At 39.7% G+C, this 22,731-nt stretch overlaps 2 protein-coding genes across 4 annotated transcripts; both read right to left on the reverse strand.

Annotated features, from left to right (window-relative positions):
• Positions 1-1,640: 1,640 nt before the first annotated feature.
• Positions 1,641-22,282, reverse strand: LOC101477015 (nuclear GTPase SLIP-GC). Of its 3 annotated transcripts, XM_076883164.1 has the most exons (23): positions 21,943-22,282; positions 21,771-21,852; positions 21,385-21,497; positions 21,146-21,199; positions 20,751-20,843; positions 19,276-19,300; positions 19,036-19,119; positions 17,907-17,994; positions 17,415-17,628; positions 17,100-17,318; positions 15,911-16,111; positions 15,661-15,833; positions 7,889-7,943; positions 7,713-7,800; positions 7,502-7,623; positions 6,610-6,786; positions 6,365-6,519; positions 6,129-6,246; positions 5,889-5,997; positions 3,686-3,816; positions 3,476-3,557; positions 3,319-3,388; positions 1,641-2,822 (listed from the first exon to the last, which is right to left on the reverse strand). In XM_076883164.1, exons 2-23 carry the CDS (start codon positions 21,835-21,837, stop codon positions 2,813-2,815), a joined length of 2,448 nt encoding a protein of 815 aa, XP_076739279.1. In that variant the 5' UTR covers positions 21,838-21,852; positions 21,943-22,282; the 3' UTR covers positions 1,641-2,812. The 3 variants fall into 3 exon arrangements, with proteins under 3 accessions (XP_076739279.1, XP_076739278.1, XP_076739280.1); XM_076883163.1 differs by having other exon boundaries at positions 21,771-22,282; XM_076883165.1 differs by having other exon boundaries at positions 3,306-3,388; positions 21,771-22,282.
• Positions 8,683-15,650, reverse strand: LOC143418371 (uncharacterized). Its single transcript, XM_076883162.1, has 2 exons — positions 15,197-15,650; positions 8,683-15,040 (listed from the first exon to the last, which is right to left on the reverse strand). Exon 2 carries the CDS (start codon positions 14,873-14,875, stop codon positions 10,562-10,564), a length of 4,314 nt encoding a protein of 1,437 aa, XP_076739277.1. The 5' UTR covers positions 14,876-15,040; positions 15,197-15,650; the 3' UTR covers positions 8,683-10,561.
• Positions 22,283-22,731: the final 449 nt, after the last annotated feature.

The raw sequence follows: 22,731 nt of genomic DNA on the forward strand, positions 1-22,731 counted from the left end.
ATAAACGATATTGTGCAGCACGCAAGATAGACAGCGCACAGTGTGCTTTGAGGCAGCAGCCAAGAAAGCTTTAGTCCGCGTCTGTGAATACCCATGTGTGCATACCTGTGTGGATCAGCATGCTTGCATTCCAAAGGTTTCTCCATGTAATGATCTGCTAGGGAGTGTGGGGGGGGCCACAGCCCCGTCCTCCAGGGTGTGAAGCGGGTATGGAGGAGATCAAAACTCCAGACATCCAGAGGCCCCCAGAACACAAGAGACCATGGAAGACCAACAGAGGGGCAGCCGCGCCACTGTCCCAGTAAGAGCTGAGGAGAGTCCCAGATGAGTATTTCTGAAATATTGTGTGAACTGATGCGTTCACTGCAGCACCACGCTGACTTCATATTTGTGCACTTGTAGCATTCAGCATTGATGTTTTTCTCCCACATTGCTGTGTGTGTCTTTTAAAGGATGATTTATTTCATTTAAAATGTCAGATTGTCTTTTTTCTTCAATGTCCAGAATAAAATCTGAAATTATTTAAATTTTCATGGAATTTAATTCATGATACAGTTAAATTATAACCTAGCTAAACTAAGCTAACTATAACTTAGCCATAAGTTTTTGACATGAGCTTCTTTTCTGTTGTTTGCTTTACCGATGTTTCATGACCCAGTAAATACGTTCAGCATGGTTTCAAACAAGGATCCTACTTAGATATTAAATTCTCGCCTATGATAAGGTAATAAAGCCACATATGAACAGCGGTTATGTTTATTTTTCAAAAATCTCTAAAAATAATTTACTGTATTTACACAAACTATGTAAAACATCATAAATAAAATATAATAAGGACAAAAATAAAATACTAATATACAGAAAAGGTCCTTAGTTTTAGATTGTAGAATAATTTTTGTGTAGTGTTTAAAACTACAGTAGTGTGAAAACGTATTTGTCACCTAGCTGATTTTCTTTTTTTTTTTCTTGTACGTTTGTCACATTTTAATGTTTCAAATCCTCAAATGGGGCATTTAGGAAGGAACGCTGGTTTGAATGGGGAGTCGAGGAGGGCATTTACGTGAAAAGGCAAAGATCATCTCTGAATCGAGGAGGGGGAATAAGGGTACATCTTTCGCCATCTTACAATGCTGTGATTGTAGACATTCCCAAAGTCTGTGATTGGTACTCAAGGCAACTAATCAATGGTCATGACAATTTGCATATTAATGATCAAGAAACTGACCTCGCAGTCCATTGTTTATTCAGTGGGCTAGTTTCAGTCCTTGTGCAATGTGCTGTTTATAAGGTTGGAGAAACCTGCAGTCAGCTGAGACTGAAGAAGTCACTTGGATAAGGATGTTTCTCCCTCTGACGCTACGTCCAGATGAACAGAATCAACCTTTTGGGACCTTCATTTAGAAACTCCATTTTGTCTTTACTAGTATTATTTTTGTTTGATTTTTAAATTTGTTTGCTGTTCTGAAACACTGAAGTATGACAAACAAGAAAATAGGAAATCAGGAAAGGAGTAAACACTTTTTCACACCACTGTATGTTTGTCACGCAATGCAATCAATTTTTTGGTGATTTTAGGGTAAAAAGATCTGGGTTAAAAAAAACAAAACAAAACTGTTTCTATCTAATGATTACAATAAATATTTGCTTGCACGTAAGATTTATTGAACAGTATACAATATCAAATGCATGCATTCTTTTAGAATCAGTACAGATAAGGAAGCAAGAAAGCTAAATGATATACTAGCTGCATCACAGTGTGCTGGATTAATTAACATTTAAATGCTCTATGCAACAATCTCAGTTTTGTTAATCTTTTTCTTCAACAACTGTATGGTCACTTAAAATTATGAGATGTAAATATCTTTGTATCACCAGTGTAATAAAGGAAGCACCTTAGTACCTTTTTGTAATGACATTACTAAGGTTACAGGAAACATGACAGTAAATGCTAAACGTGAATGAACTGTTTCATGAAGAAATAAAGTATGGTGGGTGGAAGAAACACGAGAGAATTACTGAAGACAAAAATCAAAACAGGAATTGAACAATATGCACAGAAGTAATTAAAATTTTAAACATTTAACGTAACAAAAAATAACAAAGAAACAACCTGAACCTAAACTCAAACTGTAATATATTCACCAATAATTCCAAACCCAGAAAAAGCTAAATGGCAGGGAGATGACAGAAGTAGCTGATGATTTCCTGCAGCTTTACTTAGAGCCATTTCTCACTATTTGTCATGTACACATATTGTATAACTGCAACAAACAAGTATTTGTCATTAGAACTGTGATGTAAAATTGGTACCTTTTCAGTGCTGGATGAGGCTCAGTGTTTAACTGATAAGCACTTACATTAAAATAAATGTTCCCATCCCAATGAACCAACAGTATACACGTCAACTTAAAACATTAAATTATGATATTTAAAACAAGCAAAAAAATCAAAATGCTTTTGGAAACCGTAATCTCAGACTCTTACAATTAAAATCATAAATCTCAGGTTTGAATGGAGAATGCATTACATGTCTTCACGCTCTGCTATAAGTGATTAAAAACTACAACAAATTTTTAAAAAGAAAGAAATCAAAACATGATTTAGACACTCGTGATTAACACCTTAATATTAGCAGTTTTAATTGATATCTATAATATTCAAGATGCTTTTTGTATAAAATTCATTAAAAGGTCAAAAGTACACATAAACACAACATTAAAAGAGAGCAAAACAAATATTACTGTGATAATATGTAAAGACCTCGTGTCTCTAATCAGTGTTTCCTCAGGGATGTCCTGTGGGTTATCAGGCCTCAGCTGTTTCTGTGGAGCAAATTAAAAATGGGTGCTGGATGGATCAGTTAAATTTAAATAAAAACCAGTGCTGTCACCGTTAATCTCGTTAACGTGAACCGATCCATGTTAACATGTCAAAACTGGCAAATCCCTGTTAACGAGTTAACGAAGATTAGTCCTTGTGAGGGGTTACTCGGCATTAGCGTGTTCACGCAGACGCTTTAACGCCGTCATCACGACTAACACGATTAATAATTAACTCATCTGGAGAACAGACTGACTCAAAATCCTCTGAATGTTTCTATCAATGCATTTCAGGCAGTTTGTCAGAAATTTGTCTATTCTGCACTACAGATGGGTTGAGTGCATTAAAAATGTTTATCGTGTTAACTTTGATGACGTGTATTAACATGATTAATGCTAACAGCACTAAAAACATTGTTCAAAATGATCAGAAAAATAGTTCATGATCACAGCCTTTTAAACAATTTGTGACATTTTAAGATTTACCCAGTGTGGTTACTTTTTTTCATCTTGATCGCCATTAAGTTCATCACAGTGTTTCTTCACCATCTCAAGATGTTCCAAAACATCTAAAAACAAAGTATTTGTTTTTATTAAATATTTATTGTTAGTGTTTGTATTGTGAGGATTCCTAACACTTTATATATTCTGTTTACCTGGCAGTGAGCAGGCCTCAGTCTTGAGTGAGTGTTCAATGGACTCCTCCATGGTTTTCTTCAGCGTCCTCAGGACAGTTTCCTAATTTATCATCAAAGCCTTTGTTACTTTTTAAATAGGCAACTATTGAATCCAAGAATAACTGGACAAGAGATAAATTATTGGTTTGATATGTTTCAAGACTGCTTGAAAAAAAAAAAAAAAAAAACCTTCAAATCGTTCAACTGCTCCAACATGGCATTTTTTGCCTCTTCAAACATGTACTTCTTTGACTCCACATGTCTCTCAATAGTGTCCCTCATCCTCTTCAGGGTGCCTGGTCCTTCAAATGCTGCTGCTTCTACAAGGAGACAATCATTTTCATGCACAGTTGAATAGAAATACCGAATTTTTCTAACCATAAGGCGCATCGGATTATAAGGCGCATTAAGCAAAACAAAACAGTAAGATAAGTCAAACTTTACTCAACTCATTCTTCTTGCTTCCTCCACTTCCGTATGTGAAATGTGAAAATGAAAATTACCTGAAGCGCCTCAATGCTATGCTTTATATTAACCAAAATGTCATATAACTGTATAGTGTAGTATTAAGTGGACACGGCCCTGATAATAAAGGCATTAGACTACGTGTCCTTTAGTGGTAGAAAGTTGGAGACTCTCGCTCACACTTGTCTGTAGAAGTAGATAACAGGGAATCATCTCTCAGTGGAAATGTACTAGAATACTGTGGTTTAGACTAGAGTGAGACAGACTGTAATAAAACTGTTAAGCGCACACTGCCATTTGGAGATTCACTGCAGTGTCATGTAGGACGCATCTCCCTTCTGGAAGTAATAAAAGTGTAAAATGGTCTAGTGAGCAGTGAGTTGTCTTCCATTAGATGCCTATGAGGAATCGAAAGAACTCGGTGAAGTGTTGATATTTAACACGTACCATTGATTCATTATTGTTGAATTCTCTCACAGCTGCTCTATTCCCATGTTGTTGCACTATATTAATGACTAACCTCGTATTGTGGATGGATTATCTCAGCTGTTCTCCTGACTGAAGTTTGGTCCGTTTACAGCATCTTGACTTGTGAATGCATTTCTCCCTAATCATCGGGAACCTCCACATTAACTTTCATCGAGTGGAAAAAAGTTAGCATTCATCCTCCAGCTTCACTGTGTTTATGTTATGCAAACATAGGTATGTTCCTAGCGATTACGTAGCACATCATTATATACCAGCTAGTCCAACTTCAGTGTATAAAAGGCTCTGAGATTTTATGTCCTGCAATATTGTTTGGGGTGGAGTTGTGGGAAATGACATAGGCAGAGGTTTGAGGTACTGCACTGCTGCTCCAGAAGGGAAGATTGTATTTCTGAGTTAGTTCTGTTACCTCCTCGTGTAAGTTTTGTTCCTGTTTGCCATTCTTCACCGTGATGCTCCGAGTGTTCAGTTCATGACTAGAAGTAAATTTCCTTAAATATGTTATTTGGCATGTGCCACTGGCTGCTGCCATTATGTAGTAGTTTATTTGGCCACACGACGGCACCAAAGTTCCTTGTCAATGGTTAGGGTGAATGTTTCTGCTTATAGTATCGCATTACCGCTGTGCTTAATTGGAGTTATTATATATTATGTCATGGACGTATTTATATGGATGTGTTGGTTTATTTCATTGGATATTTTTGAGTTTATATTAGTTTAGCTGCTGCTGTAATATATTCGGTCTCATGGCAATTTATTTGTTACTACAGACTGCTGGCAACACTGAGCATCTAGTTGGCAATAAAACGGACGGCGGTGACAATCCAGCAAAGTGGAAGTGTCTTGTCCTCCTTCCTGTATCCTGACCGATACACCATCTTGTTAGCTGTTGAACCTAAAAGAACTAGCCCTCACCTAACACTTCTCAACATTCAGTAACCCTACAAAAGTCACTGCTGTTTAGTTTGCTCTCTTCATTTATGTCTGAAGTGATAGCAGAGCTATACGTTTTGATTTTTTCAAAAATCTCTCAGTCAAAATATATATGTGGTATATCGTATTTAGATGGAAACTAGTGAGCTAACTTCCTGCTAACTTCTAACTCGGTTAAATTTAATAAATTGTGTTTTCATGGATGTCTGGATGTTAAACGGATTACGACTGGGATTATTCTGCGAGGCTGCTGATTATGGTAGCCGTAATGTTCCGACAATCCATCAAGCGGTGCGGCTTCGTAGCTTACCAAAGTAGTACTAAAACATTTTTGACAGATTTTTGAACGCTGTGTACCACTTAAAATCAATTCGAGGTCAGTAGGCATAACCAGAATTCATACATAGGGCGCACCGGATTATAAGGCCCACTGTTGATTTTTGAGAAACTAAAGGATTTTAAGTGTGCCTTATAGTGCGAAAAATAAGGTAATTCACCTCTTTCTTACCTTTGTAGCATCCTTTCATGTTACTCCTGATTGTCTCTGTCAGACTGTTGTAGATCCATTTCTTTTGTGTGAGGATGGTTTTGTTGAGCTTTGTCTTCATTTTTTTTTCCTTAGAGACATGAAATACGGATTAACATTATTTAAAACAACATTAAGGTAAAATAACTACAAGTTCAGTGTTTGAATGACTTTCTAATAATAGCTAAGCTAACAGGTTCATGGATAGGGAAGTTCTTTTACCTCGGTCTGGAGAAATGTCAGTTGCAGTTCGACATTTTTGTACTTTTCAATCAGTGAATCAGTGCTGAGTGAAAACGCATCAATGGCCCCATTGAAATTTCCACATTTTAGGTCGTTTCTGAATGGGGCAAAGATGTGGTTTATAATAGCAGTATTAGCAAGTTTATGATATAGTGCAATTTGGATACATGTATTGTTGTACATATTGGTGCTGTTCAGAATTAGATTATTCTCACGGGAAGGTCTTTCTGAATTTTTCATCAATGCTTTCAGTCAAATAAGACGCTAATATCATGTTGAGGTTTTTAGGTTTTCCTTTCTTTGGTTTCTGGATGCCATCATTCCTAACTGCAGACTTTAGTGTCTTGTGAAAAGATCTGCCACTTGTTTTCTGAAACAAAACAGAATTTTTATTTAATTTTTTTTAAACACATGGTCACAAAGTATCCTGAGGTTTTGATCCTGTAATTAAAACACATACACTGGGGTGCAAGAAGGACCTCAGTTTTCTTTCACATAAATTTTGGGATTTTTCAACTCCCTCACGTAGGTGTTGTTCAAAAGCTTTTGTAATATCTTCAATTGCTTTTTTGACTCGATTATGTTGGATGCTCAAGTTTCCCTCAAGGACTGCACACACCTCGTTTTTTTGTTCAACCTGAAAAAAAAGAAAGATCATTATTTAAAGCAGTAAAACATCACATAATGGTTCTTTACTCATTTTTGAGGCGGTCTTGAGAAACCCAGGCTTTTAACAGGAATCTCATGCATAAGTTCAGTCAGATAGGTCTGTCATCATTTGTCTGCCTCTGTCTATTCGTTATGTCACTTCCATTTTTCCACACTATTGAACTCATTACTCTAGTCTGATCATTTTTTGCCTTCTGCAAATCAATCATCCTCTGTTCTCTGTGCTTTTATATGATTTTTTGTCATTCTGCCTTTCAGACTCTCATTCATGCAACTTGCCCCCTCCCCAACTTCACCTCAACCTTCCTGCGGTCACTCAGAGCACCATCCAAACTACCATCTTCACTACCCCAAGAATCTAGACTCTGGGAGCCTGTTCTAACTCCCATCATTTCTGTGCTCTCATTGGTTCACTGGAGTCTCATTGGTAAATAACTATTTAATCAAATTCTGTATCTCAATAATTTTCAGTTCTTCCAAATAATCTCTCTCCTTTCGATCACTAATAATAAATTACCACATATAGATTTATGATGTCCAGTATCCCACATTTTCAGTGAAGGTCAGCATGTCTTACAATATATGTTAGTAAACTTTAGTGAACATTTTATGAACATTTTTATTTTATGCATTTTTATGACCTTTAAGGAGATTATGAATGAGGCTTTATTGCCTGATCTTACCACTTCTCTGCTTCTGGCTCCTTGAATCAAAGACAGAATCCCATGAGCTCCAGACACATAGTTTGAGGTCTCTGAATGAGCGTCATTTAGATTTTTCAAAATTTCCTTGAGTTTCAGTATTTCTGTTATAAATTGAAAAAGAAATATAAATCTGAGCAATACATTTTCTGTTACACAAAAACATACCATCACTGGTAGTGACTTCACCTACCATTGACATCTGGATTTACATTCTCCCCTTTGAGGAACTCTTTGGTGCTCACTGTGAAGACTTGGAAACTATCCTCACTGAAGTGATTCTGAGAACATTTTTGTTAGTCAGTTTTTATTTTTGGACCGTTTAAGAAGATAATTGTTTTAGATTTTGCTGTCAGATTATAAATTTACCGTAATCGTTTCCCGCTTTTTGAATGCATTCATCACTGCTTTCTTAACTTTGTTTCTTTTAGAAAGGAAATAAAAATTGGATGTAAAAGTAATTTATTGTTAGTATTGTAATGGAAAATTTCAATTATTCTTATTTAAGGTTCAAGCATTTGTGTGCATACTTAGTTGTGGCACTGTAATGAAAACTTCCACTGAGCAGTCTAAAACTAGATGAACTTATTTCAGCCTCAGTAGTTGAAAAAATAACTCCTTTTGCAGGTGGTCATAATGCCAAGAGCATGAACAGGATACGCATTGTTCAGTTAGGTTTCAGAGCGAGCTGCGTCATGTGCTGTATGATCACTTTCGGACTTCCTCACTTTTTTGGGGAATAAATAAAGGTGAGAGCTGCACTTCTGTTTCAGAGACTGCATGACGGCGCCTGACTGTGTGTGCTCTCTCTCATGCGCATGATAATAACGAATGTTCATTACAGCCGAATGTGTCTGTGGAATTAAATTAAATTTCCACAACAGTATTTATCTAATTAAAAACTTATTATGCTGCCCTCACGACACGTGACCCTGTGAGGTTAGACAGCTAGCGAACAAATAGAAGAGGTCTTCCACACAAGGCTTGACTTTCTTGTTTTTATGTAACTAGAACATGAGGAAAAATGAAAATGAATCGCTGGTTAACACACATCTTAATAACAACTTGCCGATTAGCCTAGCTTAACATGTACATTACATCAGCATACAGTTCGCTCCATGTAAACACACATAACGACTGTCTCTACACATGTCAATACTCACAAAGACGAACGTTTTCCGAGGTGCGAACGTGTAGAGCACTCTTAGCGTGAACATGAACTAGTCCCTATTTAATAACTGCCGGAGCACTTTTTCACGACATCATAAGCGAAAGGGTACATCAAAGATAGGTTAGTGAACAGGACGCTCCCTCGCTCCATTTCCGCACATAGGATACAAAGATCTCTTGTGGAAATGATGTCTCACTCTGAGCTTATTTATCACTCTGCTTATGTGGCTCAATCAGCACACACACCAACCGCTGACTTTTGACTCAAGGGCATAACACTCCCCGCTTGATATACACACATTATATCACAATAAACATCAATACAACATATTCAAACATCATCTAGCATTGAAGAATATTCATTCAGTCTCTGCAAGCAAAACAACAATCTCTGAAACTGGTCTGAGAAACATTTTAACAGTCCCATCTTTTACAGTCCGCACTTCCACTTTTCGGACCTTCTTGTCGCTGCTGGGGAATGTTTTTACTATTAGTCCCATGGGCCATTCGTTCCTGCTGGCTTGGGGGTCCTTTAGCAGGACCACATCTCCTATTTTGACATTAGGTCTAGTCTCTGTCCATTTTGCACGACCTTGTAAGGTGGATAAATACTCTCCCTTCCACCTTTTCCAAAAAGTGTCAGCGAGGAGTTGAACATGTTTCCATTGTTTCCCAAACAGCTGCCCTGATGAGAAGTTCCCAAGTGAGGCGGACACAGCACTCATCTTCTGCGTTAGTAGCACTGCTGGAGTGAGTACTGCAGGACTGTCAGGGTCGGTGGATATGGGAACAAGAGGCCTTGCATTAATAATTGCCATCACCTCGGCCATGAAGGTGCACAACACTTCATGAGTAAGACGTGTTTGTTCAGTTCGTAACAACATTGCATCCAGAATGCGCCTGGCAACGCCTATAAGGCGCTCCCACGAGCCTCCCATATGAGACGCATGAGGGGGATTGAAAGTCCAAACACACCCTCTCTCTTGCAGGTACTTTCCTACTGCTTTGTTTCCTGAGTTTAGGTCTAATTCCTTACAAGCGCCCACAAAATTCGTGCCTCTGTCCGAGCGCAGAAACTTGGCCGGGCCCCGAATAGAGAAGAGCCTTCTTAATGCATTGATAAAACTATCAGCAGACATAGTCTCTATCAGTTCGATATGCACAGCCCTAGTTGACATGCATGTGAATAACACAGCCCAACGTTTGTTCTGGGAACAACCACCTCTTGTACGACGCGTCACAATAGTCCATGGCCCAAATACATCTAGGCCTACAGTGGTAAAGGGTGGTTCAGGGGTGACTCGGTCTGCAGGCAAGTCTGCCATTTTCTGGATCTGCATTTTGCCTCGCAACTTGCGACATGTGACACACCGATGAATGACAGATGACACAAGCCGCTTCCCTCCAATTATCCAGTACCCAGCACCACGGATAGCTCCTTCAGTTATGTGTCTTCCTTGATGAGCCACTCGTTCATGATAGTGAGTTACAATTAGCATGGCGATGTGGCTGGTAGATGGGATAATCAGAGGGTGCTTTTCATTCTCTGTGAGATCGGCAGCGGAAAGACGTCCACCGACTCGTAAGAGACTGTCTTTGTCCACTACAGGATTGAGCTTTTTGAGTGCATCAAATATGCCACTGACCTTCCTTCCTTTTTTAATGTTTTCAAGCGTCCCTTTGTAAGCTTCTTGTTGGACGGCTCGAATAATGACTGCTTGGGCTCGGGTGAGTTCTTGGACGCTCGGTGTCTCACTGAAACCTTTCCATCCCCTTCGCCCACTTGTCTTTTGTGCAAAGGATGTAACTACATGAATGAGTCTGGCTATGACTCTGCAAAGTGTGATCCAGTTTGAGTACTTTTTGAAACGGTCAGAACCCAACTGTGGCTCTGCTACAGTAGTTTTCATTACTTTTATTTCCGGATGTATCTCTGTCTTTTTCAGGTTCGATGAGCGTGAAAGGACCAGTGTGTGGTTCTGTGTGTGGGTCAGAGTACAGAAAGGGTGGACCTGAGAACCAGGTACTGTTCTGCAGGTCTGCTGCTGGAATGAACCGAGTGGCCTGGTCAGCTGGATTTAACTCACTTGGTACATAATGCCATTGACTCGGATGGGTGGATGCTCTAATGCGCGTAACCCTGTTGGCAACATACATGTAGAATCGTCTGGAGGTGTTGTGTATGTACCCCAACACAATCCTACTGTCTGTGTAAAAAGTCACATTGTCTACTTTAATGTCTAACTCGTCTCTGATGAGCTCAAACATTTCCACCGCGAGCACAGCAGCACATAGTTCCAGGCGTGGTACAGTGTGTGCGGGGCGGGGTGCGAGTTTAGACTTCCCCATCACAAACCCAGTATGACACTGTCCTTCACTGTCAACTGTACGCAGATAGACTACTGCACCTATAGCGACAGTGGAGGCATCACAGAAAATGCAAAGTTCTTTCGCTTTCGTTGTGCTTAACGTACCTGGGCTGTAGCACCTTGGTATTTGGAGGTTCTCAAGGGCTTGCAAAGAGTCTTTCCATAAGTCCCACCTCTCCTGTTTCTCAGGGGGTAAGAGTGTGTCCCAGTCTTTTCCATCAGATGACAGTTCCCTGAGTAATGCTTTGCCCTGCATTATTATGGGAGCAGCAAATCCCAAAGGGTCATAGAGGCTATTAACTGTCGACAATACTCCCCTCCGTGTGAATGGTTTGCTCTCATTTGACACCTGGTAAGTGAAGCTGTCAGATTGTAGGTTCCAACAGAGTCCCAAGCTTCTCTGAACTGGAAGAGGGTCTACTCCTAGGTCTAAATCTTTCAGGTCCTTTGCACGATCCTCAACAGGGAAAGCTTCCATGACTTTACTGCAGTTTGATGCCACCTTGTGGAGGCGCAAGTTAGACTCTGCCAACATGTTTTGCGTTCTTGTGAGCAGGTTGATTGCTTCCTCTGGCGTGGCGACTGATGTGAGACCATCGTCAACATAAAACTGACGCTCAACAAACTGTCTTGCATCAGATCCGTGTTCTCGTTCTCCCTGCTGTGCTGCCTGTCTCATGCAGTAGATGGCGACAGCTGGTGACGGGCTGTTTCCAAACACGTGGACCTTCATTCTAAACTCAACTATGCTCTTTGTAATGTCATTGTCCTCATACCACAGATAACGCAGATAATCTCTGTGGTCTTCGCGCACAACGAAGCAGTAAAACATTTGCTGCACATCGGCTGTCAGGGCTATGGGCTCTTTGCGGAAGCGCAACAGCACTCCCAATAGGGAGTTGTTCAAATCAGGTCCGCCAAGAAGCACTTGATTGAGCGAAATTCCATCACATTCTGCGCTTGAATCAAACACGACTCGTATTTGTTGTGGCTTCTGTGGGTGGTATACCCCAAACGTGGGCAGATACCAATGTTCTTTATTTAGTGGCAGAGGAGGGGCAGGCTCGGCTTGGTCGTTATCCAACATTTTCTGCATGAATTGGATGTAGTGATCTTTCATTTCTGGTCTCTTTTCCAAAGTCTTTCGAAGAGAGCAGAGGCGTTTTAGGGCTTGTTCTCTGTTGTCAGGGAGCCTCCTTCTCTGTGAGCGAAAGGGTAAAGGTGCAACCCAGCTGTTCTCTTGGTTTTGATAAACTTCACTGTCCATTATTGTCAGGAATGCTCTGTCGTCGATAGACATGGCTTGTTTGTTATCACCCTCAGATCTAACAAACACAGAGTGTCCCAAATCGTCTGTGATGCAGGTTGCATTCATAGTGACCCCATAATTCTCTTTAACGTGAATTGTGTTTGGGCAAGGCTCAAAATAGGATGCACGTCCATTATCTAAGGTGTGTGTTTTATAGACATTGACCTCTGACTGACTGTGCACTTTTCCTAGACACACCTCCCCCACAATAACCCAACCCAGGTCTAGCCTTTGGGCGTATGGTGCATCATTGGGTCCGTTGATTTGCTCACGTACCTTATGGACCCTGATGACGTCCCTTCCAAGGAGTAAAAGGATTGGGGCGTGGTGGTCGACAGGTGGGATGTTATCTGTCACTGGAAGAAGATGTGGGTGATGCTGGGCAATCTCTGGAGAGGGTATTTCAGATCTATTGTCTGGAACAGAGTCACATTCAATTAAAGGGGGTAGCTGGATGTTGACTTCTCCATCCAAAGACTCGAGGAAGAAGTTTACAGCTCTCCTACCTAAGGCTTGTTCTCTGCCAGAGCAAGTCTTTAAGGTGTATGGAGTGGGTTTGGCATTGATTTTGAAAAGGCTGAAAAACTCTGACTTAACCAGTGACCTGTTGGACTGATCATCTATTACTGCATACATTTTTATAGCTCTCTCTTTTTGGCCTGCGGGATACACTTTGACCAAACTGATCTTAGAACATGAACGTGGGCTATCACCTTGGCCACATACCTCTGTGCACTTCGACTCGACTGAAGGTGAGCTCTCGATTTGCTCTTCATTGTCGTTGTTTCCTGGTGTAGTACTCTTAGGGGCAAGAGTAGGACCAGGATGCATTGCAGATAAGTGTTTGAGGCTGTCACATTCAATACACTTAACCATTGCTTTACAGTTTTTTGCAATGTGTTGGACAGACCCACAGCATCTGTAGCATATGTGGTGCTCTTTGAGATAGGCTTGTCTTTCTTCAATAGGTTTGTCTCTAAAGAGCTTACACTTTTTGAGTGGATGTGGTTTTTTGTGGATTGGGCACTGGCGATCCGGTTCCTCCATTTTCTTTGGACTGAGATTATTCTGGTCCGGCTCTGCCGTAATGTCCATTTTGTGTGCTGACACAGTAGGTTTGCGACTATATGACCTCAGTTTTTCTGTGGGAGAAGGGACATGGGTGTTGGCCTTGGACATAGCAAAGCTTGGGTCATTCCTCATTTTCGCTTGCCGCTGGACAAATTGTGTGAAAACTGAGAAAGGAGGAAATGACACACTATGAGTCTCCTTGTACTGTGTTCCTACAGTTGTCCACTTTTCCTGTAGGTTGAAGGGAAGTTTTTCCACTATTTGCCTGACTCCTCTAGCTGTGTCCAGGTAAGCAAGTCCTGGGAGCGCGCCATCTTGTTTAGCACACTGAAGCTCCAATAAGATGTCACTAAGTTCCTGCAGCTTAACATTGTCTTTGTTTGTGAGTTTGGGAAAGTCCTCTACCTTTTTTAAGAGTGCGTCCTCAATAGCCTCAGGTGAGCCGTAGCACTCTTCAAGGCGTTGCCAGACCATCTTCGCACCTGCAGCAGGATTGAGGGTGTGTACAGCACGAATGCGCTTAGCCTGTTCGGATGATGTTGGACCCAACCATTTTGTTAGCAAGTCTAATTCCTCTCTTGGAGACAAATTTAGGTCTTTGGTTGCGCTGATGAATGAGGTTTTCCATGCCCAATAGTTTTCAGGTTTGTCATCAAATTGCAAAAGACCTGTGCTAACTAGTTCTTTGCGAATTAGGTATTTTGCAAACTGTTGCATTTCACTTGATTCAGGTACGCAGTTGTTAAGGTTGGGGGTGTGCTTTGTGGAGTTGGACCAGTACGTGTCGACTACACCAGTGTTCACTGTTTGCTCCTGTTTCCTTTCTCTATTTACAGGTGGTGTTTTCGTCTGAGTGTTGGTTATAAAAGGATTAGTTATTTGTGTACTGTCTTGTGCATCTACTTCATTGCAATTTCCTTTAGGAGGCTGTGCTGAGTCGTGCTGAGTGTCTGGGTAGAGTAACTCACATTGTTGTTGAACATATTCGTTAGTGCGGTGCACTGTACTGATGGGCTCAGCTTCCTCACAAAGTTCTCCGTAGAGCTCCCCGCTCTGAATCTCTGCTTCTTCATAGGCTGAGGCCTCTGCTTCAGCTGCGGCTATTGCTTTTTGGCACTGGAGGACATGTAGATGAGCATCCAGTTCAGCTCTCTGTTTCATTGCATTAGCTTCCTTTTCAGCGAAGGCCAGTTGAGCTCGTGCTGCTTGAGCTTTGGCGTAGGCCCTTGCAGCTGCAGAAGCTGTTGATGAGGATGTCCGTTGAGAACGCCTTGTCGAGGTTCTGGATTGCTGCGACTTGGTGTCGAATGGTTGAGACCGTTGCTGCGTTGTAGCTGGTTGAGTGGCAACGTCTGGTTGCTGTTCACCACCGGCTGCTTCGTCTAGCTCTTCAGCAGCGTAGTCTTTTAGGTAATTTCTTCCTGAGCGTAGACTCATGTTGCTTAAAGTAGCTCTGTATGTTTGAACCCGCTGAGTAGGCGTCTTTTCCTTCGTCTTTTTACTATGCTGCCCTCACGACACGTGACCCTGTGAGGTTAGACAGCTAGCGAACAAATAGAAGAGGTCTTCCACACAAGGCTTGACTTTCTTGTTTTTATGTAACTAGAACATGAGGAAAAATGAAAATGAATCGCTGGTTAACACACATCTTAATAACAACTTGCCGATTAGCCTAGCTTAACATGTACATTACATCAGCATACAGTTCGCTCCATGTAAACACACATAACGACTGTCTCTACACATGTCAATACTCACAAAGACGAACGTTTTCCGAGGTGCGAACGTGTAGAGCACTCTTAGCGTGAACATGAACTAGTCCCTATTTAATAACTGCCGGAGCACTTTTTCACGACATCATAAGCGAAAGGGTACATCAAAGATAGGTTAGTGAACAGGACGCTCCCTCGCTCCATTTCCGCACATAGGATACAAAGATCTCTTGTGGAAATGATGTCTCACTCTGAGCTTATTTATCACTCTGCTTATGTGGCTCAATCAGCACACACACCAACCGCTGACTTTTGACTCAAGGGCATAACACTTATTAAAACACATATACATAGATTTTTTTAAAATGTATAACTTTTAATAATGACTTTTACACAAAGTCTTTTAAACTTTTAAAGCAACAAAAAAGTGAATCATATGGTCACCATGTGTATCTGTAACTATCTGTGTAACTTTCTTTGCAATTTGATTTTTTTGTATATTTGACTTACATATCATCTGGTTTTTCATGATCTGACTTGGTGCAGATAAAATGAATTTGCTGACACTCGCCACCATTTCCCAGCAGGCTGCTGACACCTTCCAGGATGTCCCAGGCTTCTCTTTCTGATGCTGCTCGAGTCATTTCAGTCACAATCCACACTGTAGAACAACTGGCAATAAGCTGAAAAGGAAATGAACGTATGTAAATTATAAATAACTAATGCTTTGAAGAAACATGACATGACTTCTGTGAATTACCTCTGTCCACATTTGATCTCTGCTTCTGTTAGAGTCACCGTTTCCAGGAAGGTCCACGAGTGTGACATGATCAAGAAAATCATTGTCTGGCACTTTGACAGTCACACACTTCACAAGTGGCCAGTACCACCTCTTTACTTCTTCTGTCTCATTTGACTCACTTCTTGTATATCTCACAAATTTTTCAGACAATCCTTCAGCCTGCAAAAACAAACAAACAAGATAAATACAAGCCAATTGAATGTATGTGCCCATAACAAAGATTTTAATGATTGCATGAAAAAGAAGATGGGAAATTAAAATAAGACATCCTATCTCAAAAATCTGAAATGAAAACCAGGAAAATAAATCCAAAGTAATTCGATTTTTTTATTTAAAAAAAAAGAAAAAGAAAGAAAAAAAGAAACCTTTTTCATATTTTACTGTGGATCACAGTAAGTGGCCTGGTTCTTATATAGTGATTTATTTTACTGCATGTAAACATTTGAAGCACTTTATAAAACTTGCCTCGTTACCCCAAGCACTTTTTTCTGGGTATGTTATTTCTAGCTAACATTTACACACATTCATTCACTGATGGATGCATCGAAGATCAACTGGGGGTTTGTAGATATTTGGCATGCAGACTTGAGGGAGCCAGGGATTAAACCACCAACCCTCCGATTAGTAGGTGACCTGCTCGACCTTCTGAGCAGGAGTTTTACAAATTTTAAACTCTTCAACACCACCACAAAGAAAACTGCAAGCTCCATGGTAACAGGATAATCAGACAGCAACAGGATAGTAAACCATAAAATTTTAACCACCACAATTTCACTTGTTTTTTTGTTTCTTGTTTGATGGATGTCAAACATTTTGGAAATGAGGCACATCGACATATCGCCGACATATATCTGCTCAGCAATAAACTGCAGCAACATCTGCTTCACCAGTGCTTTGTCTCTGTCTGCACTCTCCATTAGGGTGGCATTACATAGCGTGGACATCTTCCTGCTGCAAAGGTGCAGCATCAGGGTACCTTAACGCTGCTTGGGTAACTATTGACTGCTCATTATGTGATGTTCATAAGCCACACACTGCTATGTATCTCACCCAAACTGTGGTCTAATATATGCTTTAAACTGCAAGTATTCCTTTGTTCTAGAAGAAGAACCAGATTTTATTTTGGTCTGTATTACTGCAGACTTACTGAGTCACTTTCCAAAATTTTTATCTTGGACATTTGAAACTCTGGAATATCTCTGAAATATTTGTTGTCCATGAGGCTGTGAGTTGATTTTTCTTTCCACTCTTCTCCATACAGCGCTGATAACGTTTCATCACGGTCAAGACAATCACCATTACCACCATCATCATCATCATCTTCTTCAAGAGCCAGTTTTAGGGACTGCACCTCATTTTCCCAATCCTAAAAAAGATTATATCTTAATTTTAGTAAAGCAGTTTTTGTATCTACATTGTAACACATTACTTCAAAAATCACCATATTCATATTTCATTCTACCTTTTTTGTAATGAACTCGATGTGTGCCTCATACTTTGATCCATTGGTAGCCTCCACCTTTATCATTACTGAGGTACATGCACTGACACTTCCAGAAGGCAACAGGCCCTCCTTATTTATGATGGCATTGATTAAAGAACTCTTTCCAGCCCCGGTTCTACCAAAGACACCAACCAGGTGTCTCTTTTCTGTCTCCAAATCTTTGATTTTATCCCTGTTGAACGAGTTTAAATATGGATTAACTGACCCATTCTCAGAAATATCAAACTGAAAATGCAGTAAAATCAGAAAAAAATTGTTTTTTAAAATGTGTTGAAAAAATTCAACTTACTACTGGAACAAACTACACAGCTCCATGTTGAGCTCTGACCGAGTTTAAATCTTTAGTATGTTTATTATACCAAATACCAGCAAAATGTTACAGACTGTCCCAACTTCCCGGGAAATGGTTGGAAGAACATCCAACAAAAATAGAAAATCTTTATTACTCACTTTAGGAAAGCGCTGAGCTTGTCACGGCCATGTAGTCTTTGACTGACGCGTCTCATTATGTCTTTGACATCAGACAGTATTTTTGTTTCTGTCAGAGAAACAGAAAAAAACCCTAATAAGTAGGAACCTGGAACCAGTGTAATGCAAATATGGTCCACTGATATGCAAATGTAACCCATGGTTATTTTATTGCCAATTGTATTCTATTTTTATTCTAATTTTAAGTGTTACTGTTTTGTTAAGTGTTGAGTTTTCCCATTTTCCCATGAATGCACCATAGCGCTGTGCGCGTTGACTTTCTTTCACTGCATCCGCCTGCATGGAGCTAGATGCGCAAAGCTGTGTGGAGATTCAGTCCTGCAACGTGTTGCGCTACAGAATTAATGTTTTCTTTGAAGAATATCCTGGCTGTTTTTTTTAAGTGGTAGAAATCTGCTGCAAGGACCGAGCGGTGCCATCTAAGGACTGGATGCCACTAGAGGTGCCTAGAAAGGACGTTCTCAATCTGAAGGCCACCTGTTTCCTTGGAGAGTGGTAGGATACAACGATTTGTAATTTTGTTTAAGGATTAACGTTTTTTAATGAGCTCTCAGGACACCTTATGTTGCTACTTTTTTCCTTTTTGGGTCAGATCTGATTCCACTTAACACAAAACCTGATGCACCAAAAAGCAAAACAGTGACTAAAGACAATTCAAATAACTTGAACGCTTACCACATACTGAATACAAAGTGCACTGAACTGAAATGGACAGCATGCCTGACACATTTATGGACACTTGAAGTGATATGTTGTACATTGTTGAAGATTACATGTTTGAAATTATTTAAAGGTTTGTTCATGTCTATGTTTTGAACCATTTAAATGTTGAATACACTCAAGTCACTTTTTTCCTTAAGTTGTTGTCAGTGTCTCATTCTGAGTGGAAGGTTTTTCCTTCTTTAAGTTGAGTTACCACTGCCAGTCTCCTTACGATCCTAACTGATCCCAACAAGAGGAGATTCTGAAATATTGTTTTTTCCTTGACCTTGGATGACAGATTACTGTGGATTTGACTGATTTTGACTACTCAGTTAAAAATGGTGACACAAAGCAGGAATAAGTGTGAGGATTTCATATATGTGTGTACCTGACTGTGATCCTGCTGCACAGTTGTCTTGTCGTTTAGGAGATGGTTGCCATTCGCCCAACTCAAGTTCTGACTTTCTTTTTCCTTTTTGGATTTAAACAAAATAATACAATTTAAAAAGAAAATCTGAATATTGAAACTTCTGATTATGGTGTATTTTAGATGTTGCAAAAATAATACTGTGAAAATAAATAAATAAATTAGATGTATTAAAATGAGAGTGAGATACATTTTTCTCACCTTTTTCACTTATGGATGGATAATCCTGTGGAAGCATATACATATTCAACTTTCACATGAAGTTAAATTATTATAAATTGTACATGTATGCATAATTGAATTTATAGAAGAAATCATTGCTCCTGTACAGAAACAATTTGTTCTTTAACAAACTGTCAAAAACTTTCACATGCACTTTTTAAAATGTACACACTTATATGTACATATATTCTCAGCTAGCACAGTGATTAAAAAAAAAAAGGAAAACTTTTGCATTCTTGCCTCTCAGTAAACATGATCCCATGAGTCAATGTTTCTGCCTAATTCAGCACCAGTGACACAGACCTAGAGACCAGTTGGTGACCACCCCATCCCTGGCAACCACCAGCTGTTAGGGTAAAATGTGTATTCCAACATCAGGCAACTACATCAGTTGTTTAGTGGTTGGTAGAGGTTGTAAGAACTTTAAGTCGCAGGGTGGTCTTAAGGCTTGTGTGACTGGGGCTTTGCTTTGACTCAGGTCACCTTAGCGTATATTTATGAAGAATGAAGGCATGCTGCTTCATTATCTGATTTCCAATAACCCTTACCTGATCCAAATCAGCTGTCGCTATCACTATGTAGCAGGGTGACACAATAGGACTTTCATGAATTTCCCCCATGCACATTAGTGGTGTGAGATACTGCTGGATTTGGTATTCCTTTTATACTAAGTAAATAAAGGCCCAGTATCAACGATTCTGATACAGATACTAATGCTTTTTAATAATTATGGTGGATGGTGGATCAAACTGCTAAATCAGAATGAATTTTCATGACCTGTAAGTGTTTGGGGGATTTTCTTTTCTTTGGATTATTAATTAAAACCAAGGACAGAAAACATATAATGAGAAGTCTGTATCACATCTACTTGTAGTTTAAATATAGTAACTGCACAGTATCCCTTTTACAGTTAACACAAAGGGGTTATGATATATTCGGGATATTTGTTTCAATTACAATAAATGTTATTATGACACTTGAAAGCAGCAGCACTTAGATGGCCAGGTTGCCTCTTTGATGATTCTAGGAGTAACAAAGAAACAGAAACCAGTATCCCAAAAAGTTTATTCTGTTAATCTGGACTGTTTTCAGTGGGAGAAACGTTTCATCGCTCATCCAAGTGACTTCTTCAGTCTCAGCTAACTGCAGGTTTCCCCAACCTTATAAACATTTGCACTTTATATAGTTGGGAAAACTTGGGATTTACTTACCTGGATGATTGAGCATGTAACAAGACAGAAACTAATATCAGTCTCATTATGCTCCTATCAATATCAAAACAAACTTTGGCATCTATATTTTGGTTTGATCCGCCCACCACCAGGGCCATGCAGAGATGTTTAAAGGGGCGGGTGCTCAAAGTTAAAAACAGGCACATAGAACCAGGCTGAACAACAACACACATTCTTTAAGAATCTAATACAGAATCGCATCATACTATATCACTGTTTTACCTGATGGGGTACAATGTTGCTGTTGAGGAGTTTCTGCTGATCCTGCTCCTGATAGTGCAGGAGGAACGGGCTGTGTTGAGCTGCGACTGGAGACTGTAAAAAGTCCATAGGAGAGATGGTAGCTGATTAAACAAGTGCTATGAGATAATAATAAAAAGATTGGTGAAAGTGCCATGTCAGCAACCATAAGGCAACAAAACTGTGAAAAACAAACTAGGCTCTGCCTATTAATCACTCTTTGCCTCTCTTCTTCCGCCCATCTCCTCATCTCATTTATCACTCTCCACTTGCTGTCCATCTGAGGCACAATTTACTATTGCAATAAACTATTATTTAATTATCCACACTTAAAAACCTCATCTATCTATTCTATAATAAAATTGTTTTTGACTTACTTGACCAGAAGTATTGACGGCTTCTTTTTGTGGTTGAGTTGTATTTTGCTCTTCCTAACATAATGAAAACATGGCAAATCCATATTGGCAAAATATGTGAATAATATAGCTATCATAGACACACTGATAGTTAAGTAGTTTATGCACCATAATAATTCTACAACAAATTCATCTGTAAACTTTAACACGAGTGAGGTTTTCCAGACAAAAAGGAAAGAAATCTTAAAGGATTTAATTACCTTTAACAGCTTTAGTTTATCCTTGAATTTTACTCTAGGTCCAGCTTTTGTGATCAATTGATCAATTTCCTGATCATTGAGAAGATACAGACTTTCCTTATCAATTTCTTGAGCTGTAATAAAGTTAAATAGCAGAAATAACGATTATTTATAAAATTACTTCAGAAACAGTTTTTTAAAGGAGTTCTGCATTGATGTATGATTTGAACACATTTAATTCCCTTTTATTTTAAGCAAGTATCACTTTCCAGTCTTAGGACATCTTCTCTTGCACATTTTGTGTAGTAAATATGAAAATGTGTATTAATAGGTATTATTTTTCAGAGTTAACAAAACGTATAAGTATCAATATCTGTACCCATCACTGATGCACAGTAATAATTTACCTTCAAATGCCTCAATCCAGTCACTTAGTTTCCATTCAGTCAGTTTGTTTCGCACAAAACCATCCATGACCAAGAATAGAAACTGAAAGAAATTGTAATTTCTGATCCTGTCAAGGTGAACGAGCAGACTCTAGCGCAGAACTAAGGTTTTAATTAAAGAGAGTTTATTTACAGTGACACCAGGCGCTATAAACAACAGTGCAGGGCAATTAGTGCTCCCGGGAATCCAGGGAAAAATGAACACGTCCAAAACTCCTCTTCTCAATCGCCAGTCCCTCACACGTCCTCTTTTGTACGATACATGACGTTCACATACGAATATCCTAACTCACGTCAAAGACAAGGGAAAATAGGGAAGCGTCCAGTAGGGTCTGTACACGGGAAGAGAACACAAGTTAGACATCCACAGAAACACGAGCGCCACGATCCAGCGACAAGTAACACAGAGCCGCCGCCCTGCGCAGCAGGTGAGTGGAATAATTGCAGGTGCGCAGGCCAAGAGCGTGGACCAATGACTGTAGAAAATGTGGGCGGCCTGACAGCTCCCCGTTATGCTGGCTGCATTGTAGATCATAAACCCCGCCTCCTCCGTGTTAACGGATGGCACTGGGGTCAGACCGACTAAAATGAAAGCCTTCTCCTCAGAAACCTTTTTTCTAGAGTTCCATCTGCTATTTTAAGTAGTTCTTATAACATTAATTTGGGTTTAGGGAGTCATTTTTCTCACAAATGTATTTTAATGATAACTAGATGCTGTAATGATAACACATTTATGCACTTAACATATAACTATAACATCTATGATGAATGTGGTTCAATTCAACACATGCGTTGAAGGCATTGACACATTGACTATATGTGTAAATGGCCCAGACGTGGTGCTGCAAAGTCAGATTTAGTCACTTTGCAAAACTGAAATACCAAAAACCTCCACCCCAGAGAGAAGGGTTACATCTCCTGG

The sequence above is a fragment of the Maylandia zebra genome, linkage group LG4 (assembly GCF_041146795.1).
Source record: "Maylandia zebra isolate NMK-2024a linkage group LG4, Mzebra_GT3a, whole genome shotgun sequence".
NCBI classification, from domain to species: domain Eukaryota; kingdom Metazoa; phylum Chordata; class Actinopteri; order Cichliformes; family Cichlidae; genus Maylandia; species Maylandia zebra.